The 25,455-nt window shown below is 39.6% G+C and overlaps 1 protein-coding gene and 1 long non-coding RNA gene across 2 annotated transcripts; both read left to right on the top strand.

The window, feature by feature from the left end:
- The first annotated feature begins 7,596 nt into the window (after positions 1–7,596).
- On the top strand, positions 7,597–18,953 carry LOC131351717 (uncharacterized). The gene is made up of 7 exons (XR_009204427.1): positions 7,597–7,971; positions 8,660–9,095; positions 11,347–11,420; positions 11,536–12,073; positions 16,248–16,309; positions 16,714–16,760; positions 17,102–18,953. It is a non-coding gene; the product is annotated as an uncharacterized LOC131351717 (long non-coding RNA).
- A 958-nt stretch (positions 18,954–19,911) lies between these two features.
- Positions 19,912–23,481, top strand: LOC131351509 (serine/threonine-protein kinase pim-1-like). Its single transcript, XM_058386923.1, has 7 exons — positions 19,912–19,999; positions 21,302–21,541; positions 21,626–21,720; positions 22,187–22,237; positions 22,393–22,762; positions 22,844–23,020; positions 23,330–23,481. Exons 1-7 carry the CDS (start codon positions 19,912–19,914, stop codon positions 23,479–23,481), a joined length of 1,173 nt encoding a protein of 390 aa, XP_058242906.1.
- The last annotated feature ends 1,974 nt before the right edge of the window (positions 23,482–25,455 follow it).

The raw sequence follows: 25,455 nt of genomic DNA, 5'->3' as shown, positions 1-25,455 counted from the left end.
TTACCCATCATGCAATAGTCAAAGATTTTCTAAAAACTTGCAATTACTATTACATACATGCCATAACATAACAGTACATAACTATACTCATTAAATTATTATAGCGTATAATCACCTGCATTAATCCCACCATTCAATTACTATAGGGGGAAAAATCCACCACTATTTCCCAGCATGATTAGAGTATGTACCGGAATTGAGGGCTATTAAAGAACTACTGACTCAAAAGGAATCACTGAATCAATTCATTTCAGTGAGTGACTCAACGAAACCCGAGTCTTTAAAAATAATCGCTCATTCACCCGGGATCTCCCAAAATCCTTTTAGAAGAGATCATCAGCCTCAAAATAAAAGTCCCACACATTGACGTTACAAAATCTTATTTTTTAAATAAACAATCACCACAGAAGTAGATAAAATCAAATAAATATGATGAAAGCTGTTCTTATTTCTTTATGGGAATTACAGAAATATTCATTGGTTCTGAAGAAGAAATGAAAAAAAAAAGTTTGTTTTTTTTCTGACTAAATGCCCTTTTTTTGCCATACAGCACTTATACACACAACACAACAAATGTATAGACATTAATTTATTTTAATTTAACTTCTAATTGAGCTTCTACAGTTTTTACACAGTGATTGTCTACAAGAATAATAAAAGTTAGCAACACAGTCCAATTAGCATTAAAGCTTCACAATAGTTAAGTACACCAGCTTTTATGCTGTATGTTAATAGGGGAATACACCATTTGGCCTAGTGACACTGCTGGGTTTTGTTCTCAGATCACTGGCTGAAATACCAGAGCCACGTGTTGATGAAGGTCACATCACTGTGTGCTTGTGTTTCAAGGATGACACGGAAACTGTCCCAAGATCTACATGTTGTTTCCTTTAATCTAACAAGATGGAGTTTCAACAATGCTGAATCTTAAAGATAACTCTGAAGTGAATTGCTCATACAGAGGCTTGACATGACAGGAACAGACTAACATGCTGCTAACGTATAAACAAAGGAATATTAGAGAGGTTGGAGGCACTGTACTATGCAGGATGTGCTGCCAGGAACAAGCTGTGCACAAGTACTCACTCCTCAGGAGACACTAAAGGTGCTATGTCCTTTCTGCAGCACTTGATCATTAAAAAAACTTACAAAGCCTACTGGGTGACTTATGATTCTTGCTGAGGAACTTTTTGGATTGAAAAACCTAGAAAATAATATATATCTCCTTCTGGGTGACATGATTTGTGTTACACCGAATCATAACGTGATTCAAGTGTTACAACCAGTATTATTTGAGATTGTAAGAAGTTTAAATCCAGTAGATAGTGGTATAGCACTTTAATAGACTACATGCAGCTATAACATTGTGAAGTGGACACAGCATACTAGTTCATGACCAGTGTCCCGGCTGTAACCATGAGCAACACCAGTGCTTCTACACAATTTAAACAGTTCAACATTCTTAAAATTACATAGAGGACTGAGTGCATTTTTGAAAATAGATTTATCTAAGAGGAGACTAGAATAGAATTTACTATTGGTGATTGAGATCAGTTTCCTTGTGATTTCTCCATTGAACAATACAATAGATCTATTAGGCGCATCCCCAATGCTGTACGTAGCTAGATCTCTCTCTGGTGAAGAAAAGGATAATACAAGAGCCACTTCTAAAAGACAGGTACAGCTGGATGGCATACAAAGAATAAAATTTCAGCATGGCTCTGTGAATTAATGAGTGGAAACATCAAGATTTATCAGTCAACCCTAAACTATAGTGTCAGGATATGATCACAGTTATTGATGAATGTCTGATTGAATGATTGAATTGATTGATTGAATGATTGATTGAATGTCTAGTTAATTCATATAGAACATTTAGTCAAATCCAGGCTTATGGACCCATTGTGCTCACTGAAGCCTCATCTTCTAGATAAGGTTTTGGTTACTGTGTAAGCAGGTAGGTACTATATAACTTGAGTTGAAAAGCCCAAAACATTAGCTACTAAGTGACTAAAGGCTGGCTATCAAATACAACATGGATACACTATACAAAGGGGTGATTAATACACGTGCAGGACTGAACATTCCTCAAAACAGCACTCAATTTAAATGATACATATATAGGGTTTTATATGAGATATGGGTTTTACTGTGTTTCTAATTTTCATAAGTTTGGCTTGAAGGGTTTCTGTGGGTTGCTGAGAACACTATGTTTCTGCCAGAGTTTTCCTTTTCACTAAAACCCAGACACAAGGAGTAAACAAAACTCATTTTAAGTGTAAATTTAAGTTTTTGAGAAAGAAAGCGTGTCCTCACCGTTTCCCATTGAGGCCTGATGGCATTCTTAAGTGGCTTTCACACTGGAAATTTAGTCTGAAACAGAGTAGGGTTTGCATGAAATAATGGTAATGTGAATGCTGTCATATGGATCAGGACACACTGAACTCAAGGCTGAGGGGACTGAGTTCAAGTTGCACTGGAACTGTGCTTCATTCATTATTCCCATAAATGCAAACGCAACTCAGTATGTATGTATGTATGTATGTATGTATGTATGTATGGTGAGTCACATTGTGTTCTCCAAATGCATTTGTGATGACGTAAAATGAACACAAACACTCAGGGGTTCAATAGAATTAAGTTGCGCTGCAGAAGTACTGGGAAAAATCACACTCAGATTTGGACCACAGCAAATGTGCCCAGAGTGAAAACTATTACTGTATTACTTCAAGAGATGTTTATTAGACGAGTCCTAGGATAGGATAGAGTGAATATAAATGTTAACTCCAGAAGTGATTATGATCTGACAGGTTTTCCTTTCTAGAAACTGAAAAATGCGCAAGCATAAATTGAAGTAGTTTGGATAAAGAATAAAGAAAACACATAGTAGATCCATTCAGCTTACAAGCTGCTGGATTCGACAGCATTAGGAATGAAGCTAAGATGCTGCCAAAGCAAAACCGGTGAATGAATCTATCCTGCTGCATGAAGATGCAGGACGAGTGACCTGTAGACATTTCGTATGAGTGCAACTGGTGTTTCATAGCAAAGTACTGTTTAATATTTCCCATTGGAAATGTATATGAAAATACTATTTTATACTCACATAAAGTCTTATACAATTTCAGGTCTAAAATTAATGTGACCTTCAATGTCAAAGGTGTTCCAATTGTTTTACAAAAAAAAAGTTTTCAGTCTTGCTGAGGCCATCAGGGTATGTGCCAAGGGATTTATAAGTAACAATTAGCTGATAAATAACAGAAATCCATGTGAATAAAGGAAATCTGACAATAATAAATGACAAGTCATCACACTTCTAGCCCGTAACACCCGAGAGCTAGGGTTCTCTGGAGCATTTTCACTCTCTCAAGACAATGATAAGGTGATATTGCTTAGACATAGGAAACTAGTGGGATGAAGGAATACCTTCAATCTTTTTACAGTTCGTGAGATGATCCAAGAGTTGTGTTTTAGTCCAGCCAAACAAGTGTTCAGACATTCAATATGAGGACTATTAAAAGTTTTAAGGGGAATAAATGCTTGGTATTGTTGATGGATCAAGTCCTAAAGTAAATGTTCTTTACTATGTGTCACATTTTCATGCATGAGTACAGGAAGCCTTCACCCATAAGGGGTCTCTCTCGAAAGCTCAGGAGAGTATGACACAACACTTCAGACAAAACTTTACTCATTTGCGGTGGATGACAAGGTGCTCATATTATTGCCTGTTCCAGGGTCAGCATTGTCTGCACATTTTCCCAGCCCTTATGAAGTTGTCAGGAGGTGTAATGAGACCAATTATATCATCAAGACTACAGATACTGTAGGAAGAAGCAGACATGTGATTGTCACATAAACATGTGGAAGGCATTTCACATGAGAGGGAAGACGTCAGCATTACTTCTGGGTGTGAATGGAAAAACTGCAGGCTCATCTGTTGCCGTAAGTTGCCACGCAGCACTGATAGTTAACAATGATGCTGAGCTTGACGTTAACGAGGCTTAGACGAAGTCAAAGTGGACCCATTGCCCTCTACTTGTTTGTCTAATTCTGAAATTTTAGCTAATCTTACGAACCTGCTGTGTCATCTGAATAATATCAAGGAACCGACGTCATGATACTTATTCGTGGTTTCCCACAATTGTTTATTGATGTACCTTCACAAACCCAGGTATTAGATCCTGATATTAACATTGATAGGGCTTTTCCTATTAAACAGCACCCTTATAGGATAAATGTGGCAAAAAGGGTGACTCTGAGAGAAGAAGTGGAGAAGTTGGTGCAGAAAGCTTTTGTTAAACTTAGCGTTAGTCCATGGAGTTCTCCATGCCTCCAAGCCTGGCGTTTTATTATTTACCTATGGACGTGCGTACGTGCGTGCGTGTCTGAACAGTAACAGGTGGCACGTTAATGCTGGTCAGCTCCCGTTAAAAAAAGAAAAGTTGATTCCGAATGCCGCCTTTTTCAACAAGACATGGACTGCAAAATATTTATTTACAGAAATCAAAGGTAAAGCCATGTGCTCAGTTACACAGTGGTACACAGGTCGCTGTGGTCAAAGATTACGAGGAGAAATACAAGAACTTGTCTGATGAAGAGCGCGCAAAGGAGTCGGAGGCTGTGACACGCTGCAAACCCGACAAGGACTTTTTACAGAACTTCCCACACCCAGAGATGCAGCTGTCAAGACAAGTTATGTCATATCTCACAAAATCGCTAGAAAAAGTAAACCGTTTTCTGACGGAGAGTTTATTAAGGAGTGTATGGTGGACTCTGGTGCCCTGATATGCCCAGAGAAAAAGGGAGCATTCGAGAACGTGCCCCTCTCCCGACGCACTGTAACGAGAAGGGTTGAGGACATCGCGGGAAATCTGGAGCTTCAACTGAGGAACAGAGTGGTCAGTTTTGACCATTTTTCACTGGCTCTGGATGAGAGCTGCGATTTACGTGACACTGCCCAGCTACTCATCTTCTTACGTGGGATCACTGCAGACTTCAAAATCACGGAAGAGCTGGCAACCTGGATTTTTCTCACTGAACAAGTAAAATGAACTGAAAACAAGCACTTATTGCTTTTTGAATGAAGTTGAGCAGTTGCTTATCTTTAACATAATGCAAAACATCTTTTCAGTATTTGTGAAGATTAACAAGTTAAACGCAATAAATAATAAAACAGTGATGCAATGATTGTTTTTGTTTTAAACTGTTTACTTCTATAGGATTGTTTTCCTCTTTGACCTACTCAACAATTCATAAGTTTACATAAATATTTACAGAATATCCTTATTCTTCTGATTAGCAGTAGCAGCTAATCAAAATATATAATTCATTGCTTTCATTCATTTTGGAGAAAATTAATATTGAGCAGAATTAAGTTCAAGTTATCGTTGGTTCGGCCCTCCAACACAGTTCATATTTGTTATGTGGCCCCCTGTAGAAATTAATTGCCCAGCCTTGCTCTAGGCCAACCTTCAGGGACAAGCACATTGGACGAAGGTGTATGTGGAAGGAGAACAGCTGGACGCAGGATGATTTGGCTGTGTGTTTGTTGGGATACGCAAAGACGACAGATTGCCCATAAGTCTTTCCATTTCTGTTTTTACTCTAGCCTTTGAGCAATTTTTGGCCACAGCCATCAGGGAATACTGTTTCCATGATCAGATCCGTTGGTGTCTGAGCGCCAATGCAGAAGACAGACCCAGCCTGGAGCAAATAGAGCTTCGGCACTGGTTTTACTTACTTTGCAGTGTAAATTTACAGGAGACAGGGACCACTGCACTAACCTCCATCTGAAAAATTAAATACATCTGAACCTTTTGTACGGAATTATAAGCCATGCATTTGATTTCAACTGAATTCCCTATTGTTCTTTATTTCATTTTCTCATTATTTCATTATTTTGTGATTTATTAAATAAACAATAAACTAAAACAGAGTGTGCATTACATTGTTTTTTTTTTCATGTCATGGATAAGAGCAAAATGAGAGCATTAATATTGCTTCTGTAAGAAATGACTTGACATATCAGTCCCAAATATTTGTTAGGAACAGCATTGGACTAATATACACTACTCGCAAAAAGTTAAGGATATTCGGTTTCCGGGTGAAATTTCAGGATGCACCTAAAATGCAATACAACCTTTACAGGTGAACTTAATTTGACCTTCTCTACACTTTTGAATGCACATGTCCAACTGTTCATGAATCGACCAATAAATTTTCTGGTTCAATTAGAATTGGTATTTAAACAGTCCTCTTCATCATGCTGTTCACAGTTTGACATCATGAGACCAAGACGACACCAAAACAATTGATCAGCAGTACCTCACCATTGCAAGGCTTCAAACAGGATGTTCTCAGAGGGAAGTGGCCACTGAGCTTAGAGTGTCACAGAGTGTCATCAGCAGGTTGCGACAGAGATACAGAGAGACTTGAAGATTCACAGAAAGGCATAGAAGCGGACGTCCTTTGGCCACACCCCACGTTGATGACGTTCTTCTGACGTTGTTCTGCTTCATTGTGAACAGTGACCTGCGGTACCGGATGATGAATGCCACTCAACTCCAGGTACATTTAAGGGAGGTGAGAGGCACCCAAGTGTCACATCAGACCAGTCGAAACTGTTTACATCAGCGTGGCCTGCGTGCTAGACGACCTGCAAGGTACCTGACCACACCACTAGGCACAGGCGTCATCATCTTGCATGGGCCAGGGAGCATTTATGCTGGACGAGGGACCAGTGGGCCTCAGGGCTGTTCCCTTGAGACGTCAAGGAGAGCGCTATGCATCAGCCACTGTTGTGGTGGTGTTACAGTCTGGGCAGGTGCGTCTACTCAATACAGAACTGCCCTACATCTTGTGAATGGTAAAATGACAAGCCAATACTACCTGAATACCATCATTAATCCAGTCATTGTGGCCCTGCATGAACAACACAGGCCTAATTTCATCTTCATGGACGACAATGCTCCAGCTCATTGAGGTCGCATCATTAGGGAACAGCTGCTGGAGGCTGGGGTACCTCAAATGGAGTGGCCTGCACTTTCTCCAGACCTGAATCCCATAGAAAACCTATGGGATCAGCTGAGTCGCCGTGTAGAGGCTCATAACCCTGCACCCCAGAACCTCAATGACCTGAGGGCCTCCCTTCAAGAAGAGTGGAATGCCACGCCTCAGCAATTGTGCAATCAGCAATCGCCTGGTGTCGACTCGTGAACAGCATGAGACGTCGTTGTCAAGCTGTAATTGATGGTCAAGGGCACATGACAAATTATTGAGACATTGACATTTTTTGTTGTGGTATACCCACCTCTGTTGTTGGCTTTTGTTTCAATAAATTGTTTGAGATGAGGAAATCACCATTGCATGCTTCTACTTAAATGCCCTACTTTCATGATATAATATCACTGTCGTGTGAAATTTTTACATTTTCCATAAATTTCACCCAAAAGCCAAATATCCTTAACTTTGTTGAGTAGTGTATATACATTTTGTGGGTTTAATTATGTAAAAGTCTGCTCTATCTGTCTTAAAAAAATTGGGAGTTTTATTTTGATGGGTATTGCAGCCTTCAGAGTGATAATGATTGCAGCAGTAATGAAAGGTTGTACGCGCTGGTTGTTATGGTTCATCATGGTTTCTAAGGATTAAAGGCATACGACTATTAATGCGTATCTTTATACATTATTCAGCTCTTACGGTGATTTCTGAAGTTATAAAGGATATTTCCACGGTGTTGAATGTGCAATAAAGCTTTCAGAAACATCAGTAAAAGTTTCGGCCATCATTAGGACAGGGTCCGCTACAGTAAGAGCTTCATCTTCGCTGGTTCAGATGCTCGCTGCACGTGCTGACTGACCGTTTCAACGTGACGATGGTCAATGGACTGCAGGACTTCGGAATCGGTGTGATGGTCTACGGAGCTGAGACACGAACAAGAATCTGAAAGCCTGCTCCAGACGGGAACAGAAGGTACAAAAGAAAAGGGTATAAAAGGTACAGTTAAACGTAAAGATAAAAAATACATGGGAACTTCAGTGTCATGCACAAGACAGTACAGAGCTCCCTCGACGTTCAGAACATGCTCATAAGCCTAAGGAGAAAATGCTTGCTTATTAGAAAGATGAATGCTGTAACCGTCAAGGACATGTTTTCACAGAGATTTGCATTTTTATGTTTCTCTTATAGATTAATGATGAATTAATTGATTGTTTAAAAATACTTAAATGAGATGTATAAATATGATATTTACAAAGTAATAAGTGGAGAACGTGTTTCCTTACAATGTGTAAAGTTAGGGGTTCTTAAAGAAATAGTTACTATTGAAACGTAAAAAGGTCACATGTCCAGGTAAGGTGAATTGCGGGATCATTGCATTATGGGTCGAACTAACATGGATGCGGAGACCCAATAATAGTAAACATCCAGAAAAAGAGTTCTTTATCTCCATGGTCTAAGAGGGTTCACACGGTAATTCATATTTTAATTTGTTGCATGTTGTTTTATATCACTTCACAAGAACGATGTTATTTATAAATATTGATGTCATTGGATTTGTTGCACGTGTTCACTTGCATATCAGCGGACATTTACATGAGAGACTTAGAAATGGACTCTGGGAAATGCATATTTGAACACTGTATGCTTTATTTTCTTTTAGTTTTCACGGTGTCTGCTGAAAAGAGAGAGAGACAGAAAGACAAATAAACAGCGAAAAAGACATCTGTATGAAGCGTGGCTATTATTTCATTAGACCATTGCAGCTACAGTGAAAACGTAACGCCAGCAAAGTCGACAGTTTCCAGCGTGGCACGGTACCGGTCGGATAAGAAGAGAAAACAAGATCGCATCGCGTCGGAAAAGAAGTAGGAAAAAAAGGAGGAAACACGATCGCGTGGGTAGAGAAGGCGTCAGAGAAGAGGCTTGCCGTTTCATAGCTGTCACAGCCGAGGAAAGTACTGCGACCCGATTTGTAGAGGCCGACATTCAGCTACCGCCTTGCAAGTATCCTTTCTACAGGCTTCAGAGTACACTGTTTGTTTGTTAATCCCAACTTTACTTCAAGCTGAAGAGTCCTGCTCTGCAATTAACAGCAGGTTTGATTGTGCTATCTCTACATCTGGAAAAAGTGATTAATATATTGCTTTAATTGGTTTATCATTACAGCCTAACTGTTGTTTATGCTTTACCAGTGGTACTGTTGTGAATGGTTCTGAGGGTATTTTTTGATCTACAAGTAATAGTAAAGTAACCATGTATTACAGTGTTTTGCTAAAATGTTTACAATGTCAGTCCATGGAGAAAAGGCACAATGTGGTGAAAGTGAGCAAATTGAGATCATTCAGAGTTGATTAGGTTAAATGAACAATTAAAATCTCAAACTCATGATGTTGAAAGGGAAAGATTAGAGTCACTCATAGGTGATATCCACTAGGTGATACAGTCACTTCAAACAGCAATGATAGAACTTACTGCTGCCACTTCAAAAGGAGACGAACCTCGGAAATCATCACGAGAAAGAAAGTTAACTCCAAAAATGCAGGAGCTTAAGCAGCAAGAGGTTTCTCAAAAAGAGAGTAAGTTCATTAAGTCGTATGAAAGCTGGAAATAGCAAGTTAAAACTACACGTACTAAACTTAAGGGTGAGTGCTCTGATGAAGACTTAAGTGACCTGATGGATAGTGTAGAAGAAATGGAAACTTATACTTCAACTGAGACCATTGTCAGGAATCCCAAAAACTATTTTGTCCCTCACCAGTGAGTCTCTTAAATCTCCAAATTCACAAGTCTTACTCAGTCAAAACTCACTCCTTGTTTCTGGTCAGCAGAGAAAAACTTGTATCTATCAAAAGTGACATTCTTACTTGGCACAAAGAATTCCTCAAAGTTTGCCATTAGAACAGTCTGTTAGATTTGCGCCATTGAGTTGAAGCTATTATAAATGTTCAGTGCATCTTCACCTATTACATGCAAAAACATGGATGCCTTTAGCTTTTCATCGTCTCTCCATGCACCGCTAGCTGCTAGATAGATGTTGACTCTTTGCGTGAAACGTTTCCAGTTATCAGCATAGAAGCAGGAAAGGTGATTTATGCTCTACATGACGGGAAAAAAAACAAGCTCAAAGTTCTCTTTTCATCTAATTCACCTGCACCTGTCCACTACACAATCTGCACACACCTGCCCGTGTAGCTCTCTGTGCAGGTTCGCTATCTGTAAGTCCGCTTTATTTATTTTTTATTTTAAACTCTCCCGTGCTTGCCAGTCCCTATATCTGACACCATGTTACATTTTAAACAACATGCTTAATGTCTTTTTAATCACTTCACTTTACCTGGCTTTTTATTTTGCATGTGCGCACACAACATGTCTCTTAGCACAACTTGCCGTTCACCCTCTAAACTGTCCGGACACACACGCACACAGAGAACCAAAATGACATGTAATCGTTTATAACACCATAGGGCCGTCTATGTGAACTTTTAGCACATAGTTATGCTTGCTCTATATATGGTTCCAGTGCTTCACAAATGAGTGTCTGGCAATCTGATGGACAAGTCTGAGTTTGGTGGTTGCCAGGAGAACGGTACTGGCCTGACTGCATTGTGCCATGTGGTGGTGTTTTAAAGTTTGGTGGAGGGGATATTATGGTGTGGTGGTGTTTTTCAGGGGTTGGGCTTAGCTCTTTAGTTTTAGTGAAATGAAATCTTAATGCTTCAGCATACCAAGACATTTTGGAAAATTTCATGCTCCCAACTTTGTGGGAACAGTTTGGGGATGGCCCCTTCCTGTTCCAACTTTACTGCGCACCAGTGCACAAAGCACCAGTGCATAAAGACATGGATGAGCGAGTTTGGTGTGGAGGAACTTGACTGGCCTGCACAGAGTCCTGACCTCAACCCGATAGAACAACTTTGGGATGAATTAGAGCAAAGACTGAGTCAGGTCTTCTCGTCCAACATCAGTGCATGACCTCACAAAAGCACCTCTACAGGAATGGTCAAAAATTCCCATAAACACACTCCTAAACCTTGTGGAATGGCTTCCCAGAAGAGTTGAAGCTGTTATAGCTGCAAAGGGCAGGCCAGCTCCATATTAAACACTACAGACTAAGAATGAGATGTCATTAAATTCCTGGACCTAAAATTTTGCAAATTTTTCTCGATTTTTATCTTAAATCCAGTCCCATATCATAACTTTTTTAGTATCTTTATTAGCCGAAAGTATCCCATAATATTCTCATTCCAAACGCTTTTTATATCTCTAGGTTTATTTGTTTTCCAGAACGCCCGCTTATACTACTGCTCTTAAACACTATGTTGGTTGTGGGTCTGCCTTTGAGTGCAGGTGAGGATTCATTCGAGCTGCACTCTGTGGACATGGAGCTGGAGGCCGTGGAGAAACAGATCTGCGACCTATAGGTGAATCTAGCCCAGCTGTGATAGTGGAAAGCCGTGCTGCAATCATCCCGGACTGACCACCACGGTGTGAAACAAACACTCCCACAACCTCAACTCCGTGTTCTTCTCTGCCCAGGCCCAGCGCACCAAGGACGCGGCCCACCCAGGTTTTGTTCACTCCAGTGCCGGGGTACCACGCAGCCTGGATGCAGCAGCAGCGGAAGACATGAGCCAAGCCCCAGTCGAGGACCTCTCCCCCTCCGTCGCCACCCGTTTTCGAGATTTCGACCCGCAACCACTTCGCTCTCCTTCGCGAGACGGAGTGTGACCAAGTGATCATCGGAGACTGCATCATCCGGCACGTCCGTGCTACCGCGGCTAAAGGTAAGGTGCGCACTCGCTGTTTTCCTGCTGCTCGTGTCGTTGATGTCGCTGCATAGGTACCCGTGATGCTAAATAAGAACATCGGAGCTGTGGTCCTCCATGCTGGCACGAACGACATCAGGCTGAGGCAGACAGAGATCCTGAAGAAGGACTTGAGGAGCCTGGTAGAGAAGGTTCACACCACATCGCCCATGATGAGGCTCTACCGTTCTGATGGCCTGCACCCAAGCAGAGTTGGAGCAGCAGTCCTCTCGGACAACATCTCCAGGACACTACGCACCATCTGACTGGTGAGTCATACCTTAGATTACAATTATAATAGCTACTGTTCAACTCACCAGATTGATACAAATGCACACACAGCTCGTCCTATAGAAACTGCGTCTGTTCCACGAATAGTGAGATCAAAGGAGAAGTTAGCTCTCGAAATTAGTTAATAGCTTTCGAAATAATCTAATCACAATTAAACCTGACAAAGGCCAAATAAGTAAAGAAAAACAATTTCTAAAGTTTGGGCTTCTCAACATTAGATCCCCTGCACCGAAAGCAATTATTGTTAATGAAATGATCTCAGATTATAGTTTCGACGCACTCTGTCTTACCGAAACTTGGCTTAGACCAAATGAATACATTGGTCTGAATGAGTCTACTCCATCAGGATATTCCTATAAGCATGAGCCCCGTCAGACTGGTCGTTGCGGTGGTGTTGCAACCATTTATAACTATTCTCTTACCGTCACTCAGAAAATAGGACCCAGGTTTAGCTCATTTGAAGTGCTTATCCTTAATGTTGCACAAAAAATCCCTACTACATCTTTCTCTGGCCATCGTATATAGACCCCCGGGGCCGTACACTGATTTTCTTAAAGAGTTTGCATATTTACTCTCAGATCTTTTGATCAGTTTTGACAAAGTGTTAATTGTAGGAGAATTTAACATTCATGTAGACGATGCTAACGATACTTTAGGACTCGCATTTATCGATTTACTAAATTCCTTTGGGGTTAAACAAAACATAAATAGACCAACTCATCGTTTTAATCATACACTAGATTTAGTTATATCACATGGGACCGATGTCACTGATGTAGCCATTCTACCTCAAAGCGATGACATCACAGACCATCACCTATTAGTGTACACTCTACCTGTAGAACATATTAGACATGTCTCTCCACGTTATCAATTTGGTAGAACTATTACTCCGACCACTAAAGACAGATTCACAAGCACTCTCCCAGATCTGTCTCAACTTTTTACTAGACCCCTAAATGCAGATGATTTAGATGAAGTAACTAACAGCATAGGCACTATTTTCACCAGCACACTAAACACTGTTGCCCCCATCCGACTAATAAAGGTCAGAGATAAAACACCTGCACCATGGTATAATAGTCATACTCGCGCCCTCAAGAGAGCAACCCGTAACCTCGAGCGAAAGTGGAGAAAAACCAAATTAGAAGTTTTTAGAATTGCGTTTAAAGACAGTTTGTCTTTGTTGCTATAGACAGGCTCTAAAGGCTGCTAGGGCTGAGCATCTGAGCAAACTGATAGAAATAAACCCAGATTCTTATTTAGTACAGTGGTTAGACAAACAAAACATCAGATTCCTGGAGAGAGTATTTCATCACAGTTTAGTAGTGAGGACTTTAATTGATAGTATCAGGAACAAAATATTGGATGTTCAACATTTGACAGCATCTGGTGATCTAGACCAGCCTATAGCTCCACATTTAAAGCTACAATGCTTTACCAGTATAGGGCAGGAAGAGCTATTTAAACTTATGGCTAACCCACGGCTAAATCAACAACGTGTTGGTTAGATCCAATTCCAACTAGATTGCTGAAAGAAGTGATACATGCAGCTGGAGAGCCTCTTCTGAATATTATTAATTCCTCGTTATATCTAGGTCATGTCCCAAAATCTCAAGTTAGCAGTTATTAAGCGTCTTCTTAAGAAACCTAAACTAGACCCTAATATCAAATTACAGACCTGTTTCAAACCTTCTGTTAATATCAACAGTATTAGAAAAAGTGGTGTCAGCTCAATTATGCTCCTTCTTACAGGAAAACAATATCCTTGAAGAATTTCAGTCAGGTTTCAGGCCCCATCACAGTACAGAAACTGCACTAGTTAAAATCACAAATGACTTGCTTTTAGCTTCGGACCAAGGCTGCATCTCCATATCAGTCCTGCTTGATCTTAGTGCTGTGTTTGACACTATATAGATCATAACATTCTTGTAGATCGCTTACAAAATCACATAGGTTTGCAAGGACAGGCATTAAAATGGTTTAGATCCTACCTGTCTGATAGATCCCCTTTTGTAGATTTAAATGGAGAACTAGTGTAGTGCCAGTGAAATACGGGGTCCCACAAGGATCAGTTTTAGGACTTCTGCTTTTCTCAGTATACATGCTTCCATTGGGTAACATAATTAGACGGCATGGGATTAGTTTCCATTGTTATGCTGATGATATATATCTCATCAAAACCAGATGAAATATCGAATTTGTCTAGATTAACTGAGTGTGTTAAAGATATTAAAGATTGAATGACCGATAATTTTCTATTACTAAATTCTGATTAGACAGAGATATTACTTATTGGTCCAAATACCAGTACACAAAAGCTCTCGCAATTCAGCTTGCATTTAGAAGGATGTACTATTACTACTAGCTCAACAGTGAAAGACCTGGGTGTAATATTAGACAGCAACAAAAACAGCCTTCTTCCATCTTAGAAATATTGCCAAGCTTAGGAACATTTTATCTGTATCTGTCACGGCCAGGATCCTCGCCCTAGGCGGGGCTCGAACCCAGGCCGTCCGTTGTGCACGTGCCCACGCTAGCACGCGGCTGAACGCAGACCCAGTCACAGGATTCAGCGAAGCGCTGCTTTTATTCACACGAAGACACGACATGGGAAGACGAACAGGATACGAGACATGGCGTGGTTAAAAAAAAAAAAAAAAAGGAAAATGAAGACGGAACGGGTAACAAGATCAACTCAGGAGCATAGACGGACTGGAACCACGGAACGAATAACAGTAAACAATCACGGACAAAGACGGGCACAAAAGGATCCCTATTTATAGGGCTAGACATTAGGGTAAACTGGGTACAGGTGAGACAGTCAGGGGAGAGAACAATAGGACAGGTAATCACAAGACACACGAACAAGCAGGCTTCTCGGGTTCACCTGCCAGCGCTTTCCTCGGGCCTGGCAGGGAACAGTCCAGCAGTTCCTGACAGGTTCTGATGCAGAAAAGCTAGTTCATGTGTTCATGACCTCCAGACTGGACTATTGTAATGCATTACTAGGTGGTTGTCCTGCATCTTCAATAAACAAGCTACAGTTAGTCCAAAATGCAGCCGCCAGTGTTCTTACCAGGTCAAGAAAATATGATCATATAACCCCAATATCATCATCCCTGCACTGGCTACCTGTTGAGTTTAGAATTGACTATAAACTAGCACTACTTACATTCAAGGCTCTAAACGTGGTCTTCTAACACGTTACAATCCACCACGCTCTTTAAGATCACAAAACTCTGGACTTCTGGTAGTTCCCAGAATATCAAAGTCTACAAAAGGGGGTATTTAGCTCCTAAACTTTGGAATAGCCTTCCTGACAGTGTTCGGGGCTCAGACACAGTCTCCCAGTTCAAACGTACACTTAAGACTTATCTCTTTAGCCTGGCATACATTTAATACATCCCATTACCTTGTAATTCAGTACATCTGATTAAATGCACATTATCATCTAGTGCTGCTAATATTATGAACAGCAGCTATGCTAATTACTTTCCACTTGTTTCCTTTCTTCTACCCATCCCGAGGCATACGGAGATTGCGCCAGCTCCAGCCGGGTTCTGCTTTGTGAGGATTGGGGTATTCAAAGCACCGCTGCCAACCTTATGTGGATGACAACAACCTCCTTATTAATTTACATAACATTCTACACATGCTGTATCTGCATCACACAATTGACTATACATAAATGCACAAAGGACATTGTTCATATCACACTCTCCAGTGTTTAGAATAATTTTTGATCACACTCTCCGCTGTCACCCAAATGAAGATGGGTTTCCTTGTGAGTCTGGTTCCTCTCAAGGTTTCGTTCCTCATACCATCAAAGGGAGTTTTAAAGCTGCTTTGAGACAATGCTCTTTGTTAAAAGTGCTATATAAATAAAATTGAAATGAATGTGCATGTAAAGGCAGATGTCCCAAAACTTTTGGCTATAAAGTGTATATTACCTTTTGCACATACCGTACACTTGTAAATAAATTACCTTGGTTTCTCTAAGTCAACCTTTAGGGACGTAACAGTCACATTGGACGGAGGCATATTTAGAAGGAGAACTGCTGGTTACAGGAGGATTTGGTTGTGGGTTTGCTGGGATACGGAAAGAAGACGGATTGCCAGTAAGTCTTTCCATTTCTGTTTTTACTCTAGCCTTTGACCAGTTTTCTACACAATCAGAAGTAAAGTTGATCAGTGCCACTAATGGACAGAAGGTAAGCAATCATGTCTTAACAAATTTGAATCTTCTAAGCTTAATTTGCACTTAAATTAGAGAAAAACATTATAACAATATTAATACTGAACTGAGGAATGGCAGTGTTCACTAGTAGGCACTAGTAGTTCCTTTTGAAGGAGGTTGATTGTTATACGTCTCTTAACCTCCCTTTACTTTGACATCTTTTGCTGCTACATTGGACATCAAGGATCAGTGTAGCATTGTGGGATTGGCAGTAAGGTTGCAAAGCTGTTATTTCAAAACAGTAACTACTGCTCTTTCATGCATAAAATTAAAATTATGTAACCTCACAAGCCAGATGAGTCTGAAGAGCTCTTTTAGTTACTTTATGTATGTAAATGATTTCATTTAATTACACATAACACATTCATCTTTCCTCAGGTTGCAATCAAGTCTCCAAAAAGATGCCATTTGAAAAACTGCAGCTTGTGAGTTTCTTTATGCTGATGTACATCTTACCTATTACTATAATCTAGCACAAAAGCTAAAAATTTCTAAGATTTCTAAGAAGTGCTTGATAAGTAGTATTACAAAGGATGGCATTATAATGTGTGGCAGGAGGAGCCAGGGGATACTGCACCATGATGTCAATCCAGAAAACATTCTGATTCAGACAGACACATTTCAAGTCAAGCTGTTTGACTTGAAAGAGACCTCGTCAAAGACTCTTACAATTACTTTGCAGGTGTCTGATTTGAGACCATGAGTTCTTGGTGGCAGCAAGTATTGTAACTCTCTTTTTCTAAATCTAATGTGTCTTTGTTAACAGGCACACCTGAAAATGCCCCTCCTGAGTGGTTCAGACAGGAGCAGTACCAGACAGACCCCGCTACCGTCTTTTCTGTGGGTGTGACGCTGTACAGGCTGGTGTGTGGCTGTCTTCCTTTCGAGACCATTAGGGAAACGACAAATGGCTATTTGTTCTTCCCCACGAAAGTCTGTCTCAAGGCAAGGAACTATACTCAATTTAATACTTTTGAAAAATTATGATTCAGATTAGGAGGTAAATTCTCCCAACCAGGAAAGGGTGCTAGTTCCAGCCAATCGTCACAGTATTTAAGCAGTCCTGTGTGCACGCTAATGTGAAGTACTGTAATGAGAAAATGAGGAAAAGAAAGAAAAGAATTGACAACAAAAATCGTGTTTTCCAGTAAAAATGGGAAACAGATTATCTTTTCAAGAGTTCAAGGGGGCACCCATTTGTTTGGTTTGTTTAGAAATGAGGTCTGTAATGAAGGATTTTAATTTAAATCACCATTACACCACTACTCCCAAATATAAGTATGAAAGATACACCGGTGACGCCAGAATTGCTCCCATCACAAATTTGTAAAAGTAAAATACATCGTCAGCAAAACCTTTTTGCCAAATGCATGACGGTGCAAGAATCCTCACTAAAGGCATCTTATGCTGTTTCACTTGTGCTTGCAAAAGCAAAGATGATGTTATCAGAGGGCGAAATTGTACATCAATACGCGATTGAGATGGCTAAAGCATTTGGAGAAGAGAAAATAGTCATGAACTTTGAGTCTGTATCTTTGTCCCGCCGAACAGTAACGTGGAATTTCTGACTTTCAATGTCAAGTCTAAGAAAAACTAAAATATGCAATAAACAATTGCAAATACTTTTCTCTTGCGCTGTATGAAAGTACAGACGTGACCGATGCCAGTCAGCTCCTGATCTTTGCAAGAACGATTACAGGCAACTTTAATGATCAAGAGGAGCTGTTAAAGCTGGCTTCATTACATGACACCACTACGCTTCAGTGGCCTGTATGGCCACACCTGTGTCTCAAAGGAGAATCGAGATGCAGAGCATTATGAGGAAGTAACCTCCAAATGATCTTGGCTTGTTCTACATTGAATCACACATGACTAAATGCACTAATACTTTGAATTTTGAATATAATGTTTCATTTCTAAAATTGTAAGACTGTTATGATCTAGCTGTGCTAATGTATAATTGAGAGCATGAGCTTCAGGCAGAATTACAGTTGAACATGCCAAATGAATCTGCTTTTGTTAAATTTGTTTCTCAACAAGGACTTGTCATAATCACTTTTTCAGAACTGACATTGAAAAGGGAAATTAAATAGTTTTTGGATTTAGGGTCTCTAGCTTTTATAATCAATGGGAAAATGAATTTCAAATAGCAAGAATTCTGTTGTTTAGAAATGAGTTTTTATTGTGATTTTACTTTTGAATAACCACAGACCTGAGGAACTACTGTACAATGACTTTAATCATTGCCTTTCAGTCCTATGTAGATGTTGTGGCAATAATGTTAAGCTCCAACTCTTCTGCATTCATGCGTCTCCCGAACATCTCCTGATCAGCTACAGGCGCTTTGCGTGTTCGCTCGGCCGAGGTGGAGGGTCAGCGCGCACACAGGAGCAGCAGTGGAGTGAAGTTCTGTGTTGTGTCTGATCTTCAGTCAAGAGGAGCTGAACATGCCTTAGACTTCTTGTACTTTTTGGATTCTCTATCAAAAGTCAAAGTCTGCTGTTGTGTGGACCACCTGTCTGGCATTAAACTGACACCAAAACTAGCACACGAGTTGCCTGGCTGCTTGATCTGAAATTTTTACATCCCTTAAGTATGTGGTGGTGTATTCATCAAGTGCAAATGACAGAAATTTTATTAAAATTTTTATGATGTACCTAGTAGTGTGTGTTTTTTCTGTTTCCTTCACATGTCTGTCTTGTCAATGAGAACTTTGAAAGAGCTCAAAGTTGAATGCAATCCACCATCTAATTGTTCATACTAATTTTCAGGATAAAAAAATATATATATATATATTACATTGTTTACAACCTATGTCAGATTAGTGCAGTTAGTGGACAGTAATTACTGCTTAATATTTTAACATGGTTTACAGGATTAACATAAGTTGTCTTTGTCATATGTACATTACTGCACAGTGAAATTCATTCTTCGCATATCCCATCCTTGGGGGTTGGGGTCAGAGCACAGGGTCAGCCATGATGCAGCACCCCTGATGCAGCATGGTGGGTTGGGGGCCTTGCTCAAGGGCCCAATAGTGACAGCTTGGCGGTGCTGGGGCTTGAACCTAGATCTTCTGGTCAACGCCTCAGAGCCTTAACCTTAATTGTGATCTGGATCCTAGCACAAACACACTGACTAATCAAAACAGTAATACATCCATGTAGCTAACATGACAAAATTTCTGAGAAACTGAATCTTTTTATTTATTTAATGTTGAATGTTAGACAGTTAGCTAAAACGAGCCACCATGACGAGACTTTTTTTTCTCTCTCCCCCCATGCCCCCCCCCAACCCCTCCTCCCCATCCCCCCCGAAAACGTTCTAAAATTCAAATTTTAAAAATACACGAGTGGTGCGGCGTTAGCAACAGATACAGCAACAGGAAAAAAACCGGAGAGATTCAACATCGCAAGAAGTGAATATCGGACACAACAACAGGAGAAAAACCGGAGAGATTCGACATCGTAGGAAGTGAGTATCGGACACAACAACAGAAGAAATATCGGACTGATCCACCATCGCAAGAGGTAAGTATCGGATATTGGTACCGAGGATAAAGCGACACCTGCTGGGATGTTTCTGAACGGCTATAAAAGTGTATCTTCACCGGCTGTGATGGGAACCGTGTCCACGGCAGTGGGCTCACAGCGGACTCCCACAGGTAAGTGCTTTTATCCACACTCTGCTATCAGAATTTAGTAATATATTATATAGTTGTATTGTTAGTCCCCTGTCTGAAAGGTAATTTGAATGGAAAAGGGTTTAGTTCAAACCTTAACTGTAACATTAACTAGAGAAAAAAACGAGAAGACCTATAAGTTAGTTGAACCTAATGTTTCTGTCAGTGGGACGTTCAGAAATAAACAGGAATACTTTAGATAAATAGACAGGATATACTGTAAACTATTATTGTGATTATTGGTAAGGTGAGGCACTTTAACCTCTGTATTTTAACGTGTATATACACCAGAGGGCGCCAACACGGCGCTAGCGAGCTAACAGTAGCTCACTTCTGAAGTTTGGATCATTTTACTGACTCGGATCTTTGAATCTCTTTTTCGAGTCATTTCGTTCATTTCATTCATTTCAGCAGAATATAACTGCAATAATAAATTAACAATAATAAATGATAAGTCTAGTCAGCAAACCCGTTGTGTGAAAGCAAGTAACTCAACTCAACAATCACTTGGCCACCCTAATTTTGTCAAAGTTGTGAAAAAGTTTGAAGGAGACCCCTGATATATACTCAGTGATAAAATTCCCTTACTGACTTCATGCTTGGGAAGTAACAGGTTATATTGTGAATCAATAGTAAGATAAATGACAGCTATATGAGACAAAGAAAAAAGGAAGGAAAATAACTTTCAATCAATGTGTAAGGAGAGGATGAGTTTAGCTATATAAGTATACACACAGCAAGAGGAGGGAGGAATAAGACCACATCTTAGTTCAGATGATAACAAGGGTTTAAAAAAGGGTTGAGAAATTTTTTTTAGTTCGTATTTTTGTTGCATAAAATGATTTTTTTAGATTCACGCATATTACAATCAAAATGTTCATGATATTCTAAGCACATCTTGTAAGATAGTACTACTACTACTCTTAATAATAATAATAATAATAATAATAATAATAATAATAATAACAGTCCAACTCTGACGGTTTCCTGCCAACAGTATCAAATGAAAAAGTTTGAAAGATTGATTTGAATAATTTCCTTTCCTGTCTTTGTTTGATATTTCTTGATTTTTAGCTTTTTATAAATATCTTTTTAGATTAGGATGGTACGCAGTGACAGAAAATGTCTCACTTTAACAATATTCACCATAAATAATTGTCTGTGGAATATATTTTAATGGAAAAGGAGTCTATCTATTAGTTTATATGTACAAAGTTGTCCTCTTCCTATGTTTAACGTTAAACATCACCCAAGTGTTCTTTGTGTCAGTGTTTCCATCCCCAGCTAAGCCGTTAAAGAAACGTCATCGTCACCATAAAATCCCAAGGTGTGCCCAAAGGACCATACAGAAAAGAAAGCGCTTGTTCTCGGGGCAGGCTGCAAACCCTTCAGAGCATCACGGGTATAAGGAGACAGACCAGCCCAGTAACCTGGCAGATACAACCGAGCCTCTGCAGAAGAGACCAAGGACAGAGAGGAGTCCAGAGGAACCTGCTAACCAACCCGTTATACGTCTTTCCAAATGTAAGGCAGAACTCATAGGTGAAATGCATAAAAAGTGGGCTGAGTTACATGAATAAGAGACTTATAATTGGATGTTTTTTGCAGCACATTGGACAAAGACGTATTTGGAAGGAGAACTGCTGGGTGAAGGAGGATTTGGTTGTGTGTTTGCTGGGATACGGAAAGAAGACGGATTGCCAGTAAGTCTTTCCATTTCTGTTTTTACTCTAGTCTTTGACCAGTTTTCTACACAATCAGAAGTAAAGTTGATCAGTGCTCCTAATGTTCAGAAGGTAATCAATAACTTAATAAATTTTAATCTTTTAAGCTTAATTTGCAGTCAATTGCTGCCAGGTATTAGTCATAATCTTGAATATTAAAACTGAACTCAGGAATGGCAGTGTTCACTGGTAGGTGAGTGTGCCTTTTGAAGGAGGATGATTGTTATACGTCTCTTAACCTCCCTTTATTTTGACATATTTTACTGCTACTCTTGACATGGATCACTGTAGCATTGTGGGATTGGCAATAAAATTACAAAGCTGTTATTCAAAAGCAGTAATTATTGCTCTTTCATGCATGTCTAAAATTATAGACCTCTTTTAGTTACTTTATGTATGTAAATGATTTCATTTAATTACACATAACACATTCATCTTTCCTCAGGTTGCAATCAAGTTTGTCTCCAAGACGAAGCCATATGAAAAACTACAGCTCGTAAGTTTCTTTATCATAATATACATCCTACCTATTACTATAATCTAGCACACATACTAAAAATCAGATTTCTAAGAAGACCTGGATAAGTAGTATTACAAAGGATGGCGTTATAGTGTGTGGCACTTATTCTTTCCTTTTGTCCCATACTACAGACAGGATATGGATGGCTCCCCATTGAGATAGCGCTGATGGTCCTTGCGAACACCAAACCCTGCTCAAACATCCTGAAGATTCTGGACTGGTTCGAAGAGCCAAAACGCTATGTTGTCATTCTGGAACGGCCTGAACCATGTCTGGACCTCCATGAATTCTCCAGCAAGCAGGGTGGATGTTTGACTGAGGTCGAGGCTCGCATTGTGGTGTTTCAGCTGATGGAGGCGCTGAAGCATTGTAAGAGCCAGGGGATACTGCACCGAGATGTCAAGCCAGAAAACATCCTGATACAGACAGACACGTGGCAAGTCAAGCTGTTTGACTTCGGTTGCGGAGACCTCGTCAAAGACTGTTACGATCGCTTTGCAGGTGTCTGATTTGAGACCATGAGTTCTTGTTGGCAGCAAGTACTGTGACTCTTTTTCTAAATCTAATGTATCTTTGTAACAGGCACACCTAAATATGCCCCTCCTGAGTGGTTCATCCAGGGGCAGTATCTGGCAGACCCAGCTACCGTCTGGTCTGTGGGGGTGACGCTGTACAGGCTGGTGTGTGGCTGTCTGCCTTTCGGGACCAGTGAGGAAACCAAAACTGGCTATTTGTTCCTCCCCGAAAGTCTGTCTCAAGGCAAGATAGTACAAAGACTGATAAGCTATGGACTAATTAATAGGAGACTGAACTATACCTTATACACAGACTTGAGCAGAGAAAGAAGCATTCATTTATTTTAATGGATTATATGACTATGTATTAATTAGTCAATATGATAAAATTGACAGGAAACGTGTAGAGCTACAAGTGTGAGGAATTTTTTATGTTCTCCACAGCATTTTCTTTAAAGGATTATTTATTATGAAGCAGGTTCTTTATGGGGTTAAGTATTAGATTCTTCTTTCTATGTCTTATTGATTTATGTACCTGGGTATTGTGTAACAGAGTGCAGTGATCTGATCTCTTGGTGTCTGAGCCCCAGTGCAGAAGGCAGACCCAGCCTGGATCAAATACAGCTTCACCACTGGTTTTACGTACCAGATATCCGAGGTGCCAGTGCACAGGATACAGGGACCACTACACTATCCTCCTCTTGAAAATTGTATATATATATATATCTGACCTTTTGTTCAGAATTGTAGAGAACATTTGTACAGAATTTGTAATTAATTGTAAAACTGTAAATACATCTTTATATATTGTACATAATCTTTGCCTTTAATATACAATTAGTTTTTAAATTTTTCATTATCTCATTATTTTTGTGGTTTATTTAATAAAAGAATAAACTACAACAGAGTGGACATTACATTGTTTTTTGTATCATGGATAACTGTGTAGGAAGGTGAGGGCAAAATGAAAGCATTACTATTGCTTCTGTGAGAAATTACTTGATATGTCACTCCCAAATATTTGTTAGGAACAGCAAAAATAAAAAATAAAAACAAACGTGACATGATTGCTGGTGGTGCACAGTATAAAATTAGCTTGTTTCTTTTCCTGTTACTTTAGTTTTCTTTGCAGAGCAGACAATCCTGCCCACTAACCGAGATTTCCCAACCAATCCTTCCTCCACAATTTCTTCAATTTACATAAAGGATTTCTTCCTATTTAAAACATTTTTTATGAAAGAAATTTGTGGTAAACTTTTTCATCTATTAACCATCTATCACTGTACAGGGGTAATTACTTTCCAACATTCATTATCATGGCTGTGATTGGCATAATGAAAGAAACTTTAATCTGAGAGAGTATCTTTGTTTATGAAATAAACCAGGGAAAGAATTTGTCTTTCATCCGCAGCAGTGGTTTAATGTGATTGTTAAGGAATTTTGCTGTTCCTGAACTCACTATTGCTTTTTTTTTCTTTGTACCAAACCGATGATTTGGCCACAAGTAATATCCCTGATGGGTTTGTTTTAATTTTTCAGCCTAATAATGGCTGGCTTCACTGGCAGTGATGGCTTTTTGGACTTCATATTGAGAATTACCCTCAACAGATTCCAAATGCAAAAGCCACCCTCTAGACCTTTTCATCTGCTCACTTCTAAGTGAAATAAAGAGACAATGACACACATTGTCCTGCATCAGCTTCCTATACTGTTAACCTGAATTGGATAAGAATGATTTTGTTACAGATTGCTTTTGTTACATTCCCCAGTGGGTATAATTGGAGCAGACACAGTGTCGCTAGTACTGGTCCTGACTGACTCACTCGAGTTAAATGATCCGATTCCGCATATTAACTCATGATTCATGAGTCCGAGGTCTAAATTAAAATGATTCTTATTTGTCCTAATGCTGCTACCGTGCTTTTTTTTATGAAACAATACAGAACATTATATATTATATATTAACATTAATAAGAGAAAAAGCGGACTCGCGGACCCGGCTCATCGACTGATTCAGCTGATTCTCAGCGGACTCGCGGAATCGGGTTATAGACCGATTCAGTTGAGAATCTTACGTTTAGTCTCAGCAGTTATACTTTTTGCACATTTTGCATTTTTGTTCAGTTTGGTTGTTTTATTCCTTATTTAAGATATTTATTTTTATTCCATTTGGATACTTCTACATTTAACATGTTTAATTGTTGGTTAATATAACTGATTTGCACATTTTTCATTTTTATATTTGTGTTAAAGTTTGTGTGTGTGTGTGTGTGTGTGGGGCATTTTAAAGTAACTTTTTCTTGCACTGGTATCGTAAGTCTTGATTCTTTTTCATTTACACAGGGACATGTTTATCGTCCCTGTCAGTGGCGGAACAAGCGCACATTGCGTCCTGGGGCAAACATGAACGTTCGGTTGGTTACCCATCATGCAATAGTCAAAGATTTTCTAAAAACTTGCAATTACTATTACATACATGCCATAACATAACAGTACATAACTATACTCATTAAATTATTATAGCGTATAATCACCTGCATTAATCCCACCATTCAATTACTATAGGGGGAAAAATCCACCACTATTTCCCAGCATGATTAGAGTATGTACCGGAATTGAGGGCTATTAAAGAACTACTGACTCAAAAGGAATCACTGAATCGATTCATTTCAGTGAGTG

Source organism: Hemibagrus wyckioides, linkage group LG04 (assembly GCF_019097595.1).
Source record: "Hemibagrus wyckioides isolate EC202008001 linkage group LG04, SWU_Hwy_1.0, whole genome shotgun sequence".
Taxonomy (NCBI): domain Eukaryota; kingdom Metazoa; phylum Chordata; class Actinopteri; order Siluriformes; family Bagridae; genus Hemibagrus; species Hemibagrus wyckioides.
This window is presented reverse-complemented; position numbering and strand designations above follow the sequence as displayed.

Coding starts and splice junctions, on each gene's coding strand:
- LOC131351509 (XM_058386923.1), top strand. CDS start 19,912: ATGTTTCTGAACGGCTATAAAAGTGTATCTTCACCGGCTGTGATGGGA. Junction 21,721..22,186: donor GGAAAGAAGACGGATTGCCA/GTAAGTCTTTCC, acceptor ATCTTTCCTCAG/GTTGCAATCAAGTTTGTCTC. Junction 22,238..22,392: donor CATATGAAAAACTACAGCTC/GTAAGTTTCTTT, acceptor CCCATACTACAG/ACAGGATATGGATGGCTCCC.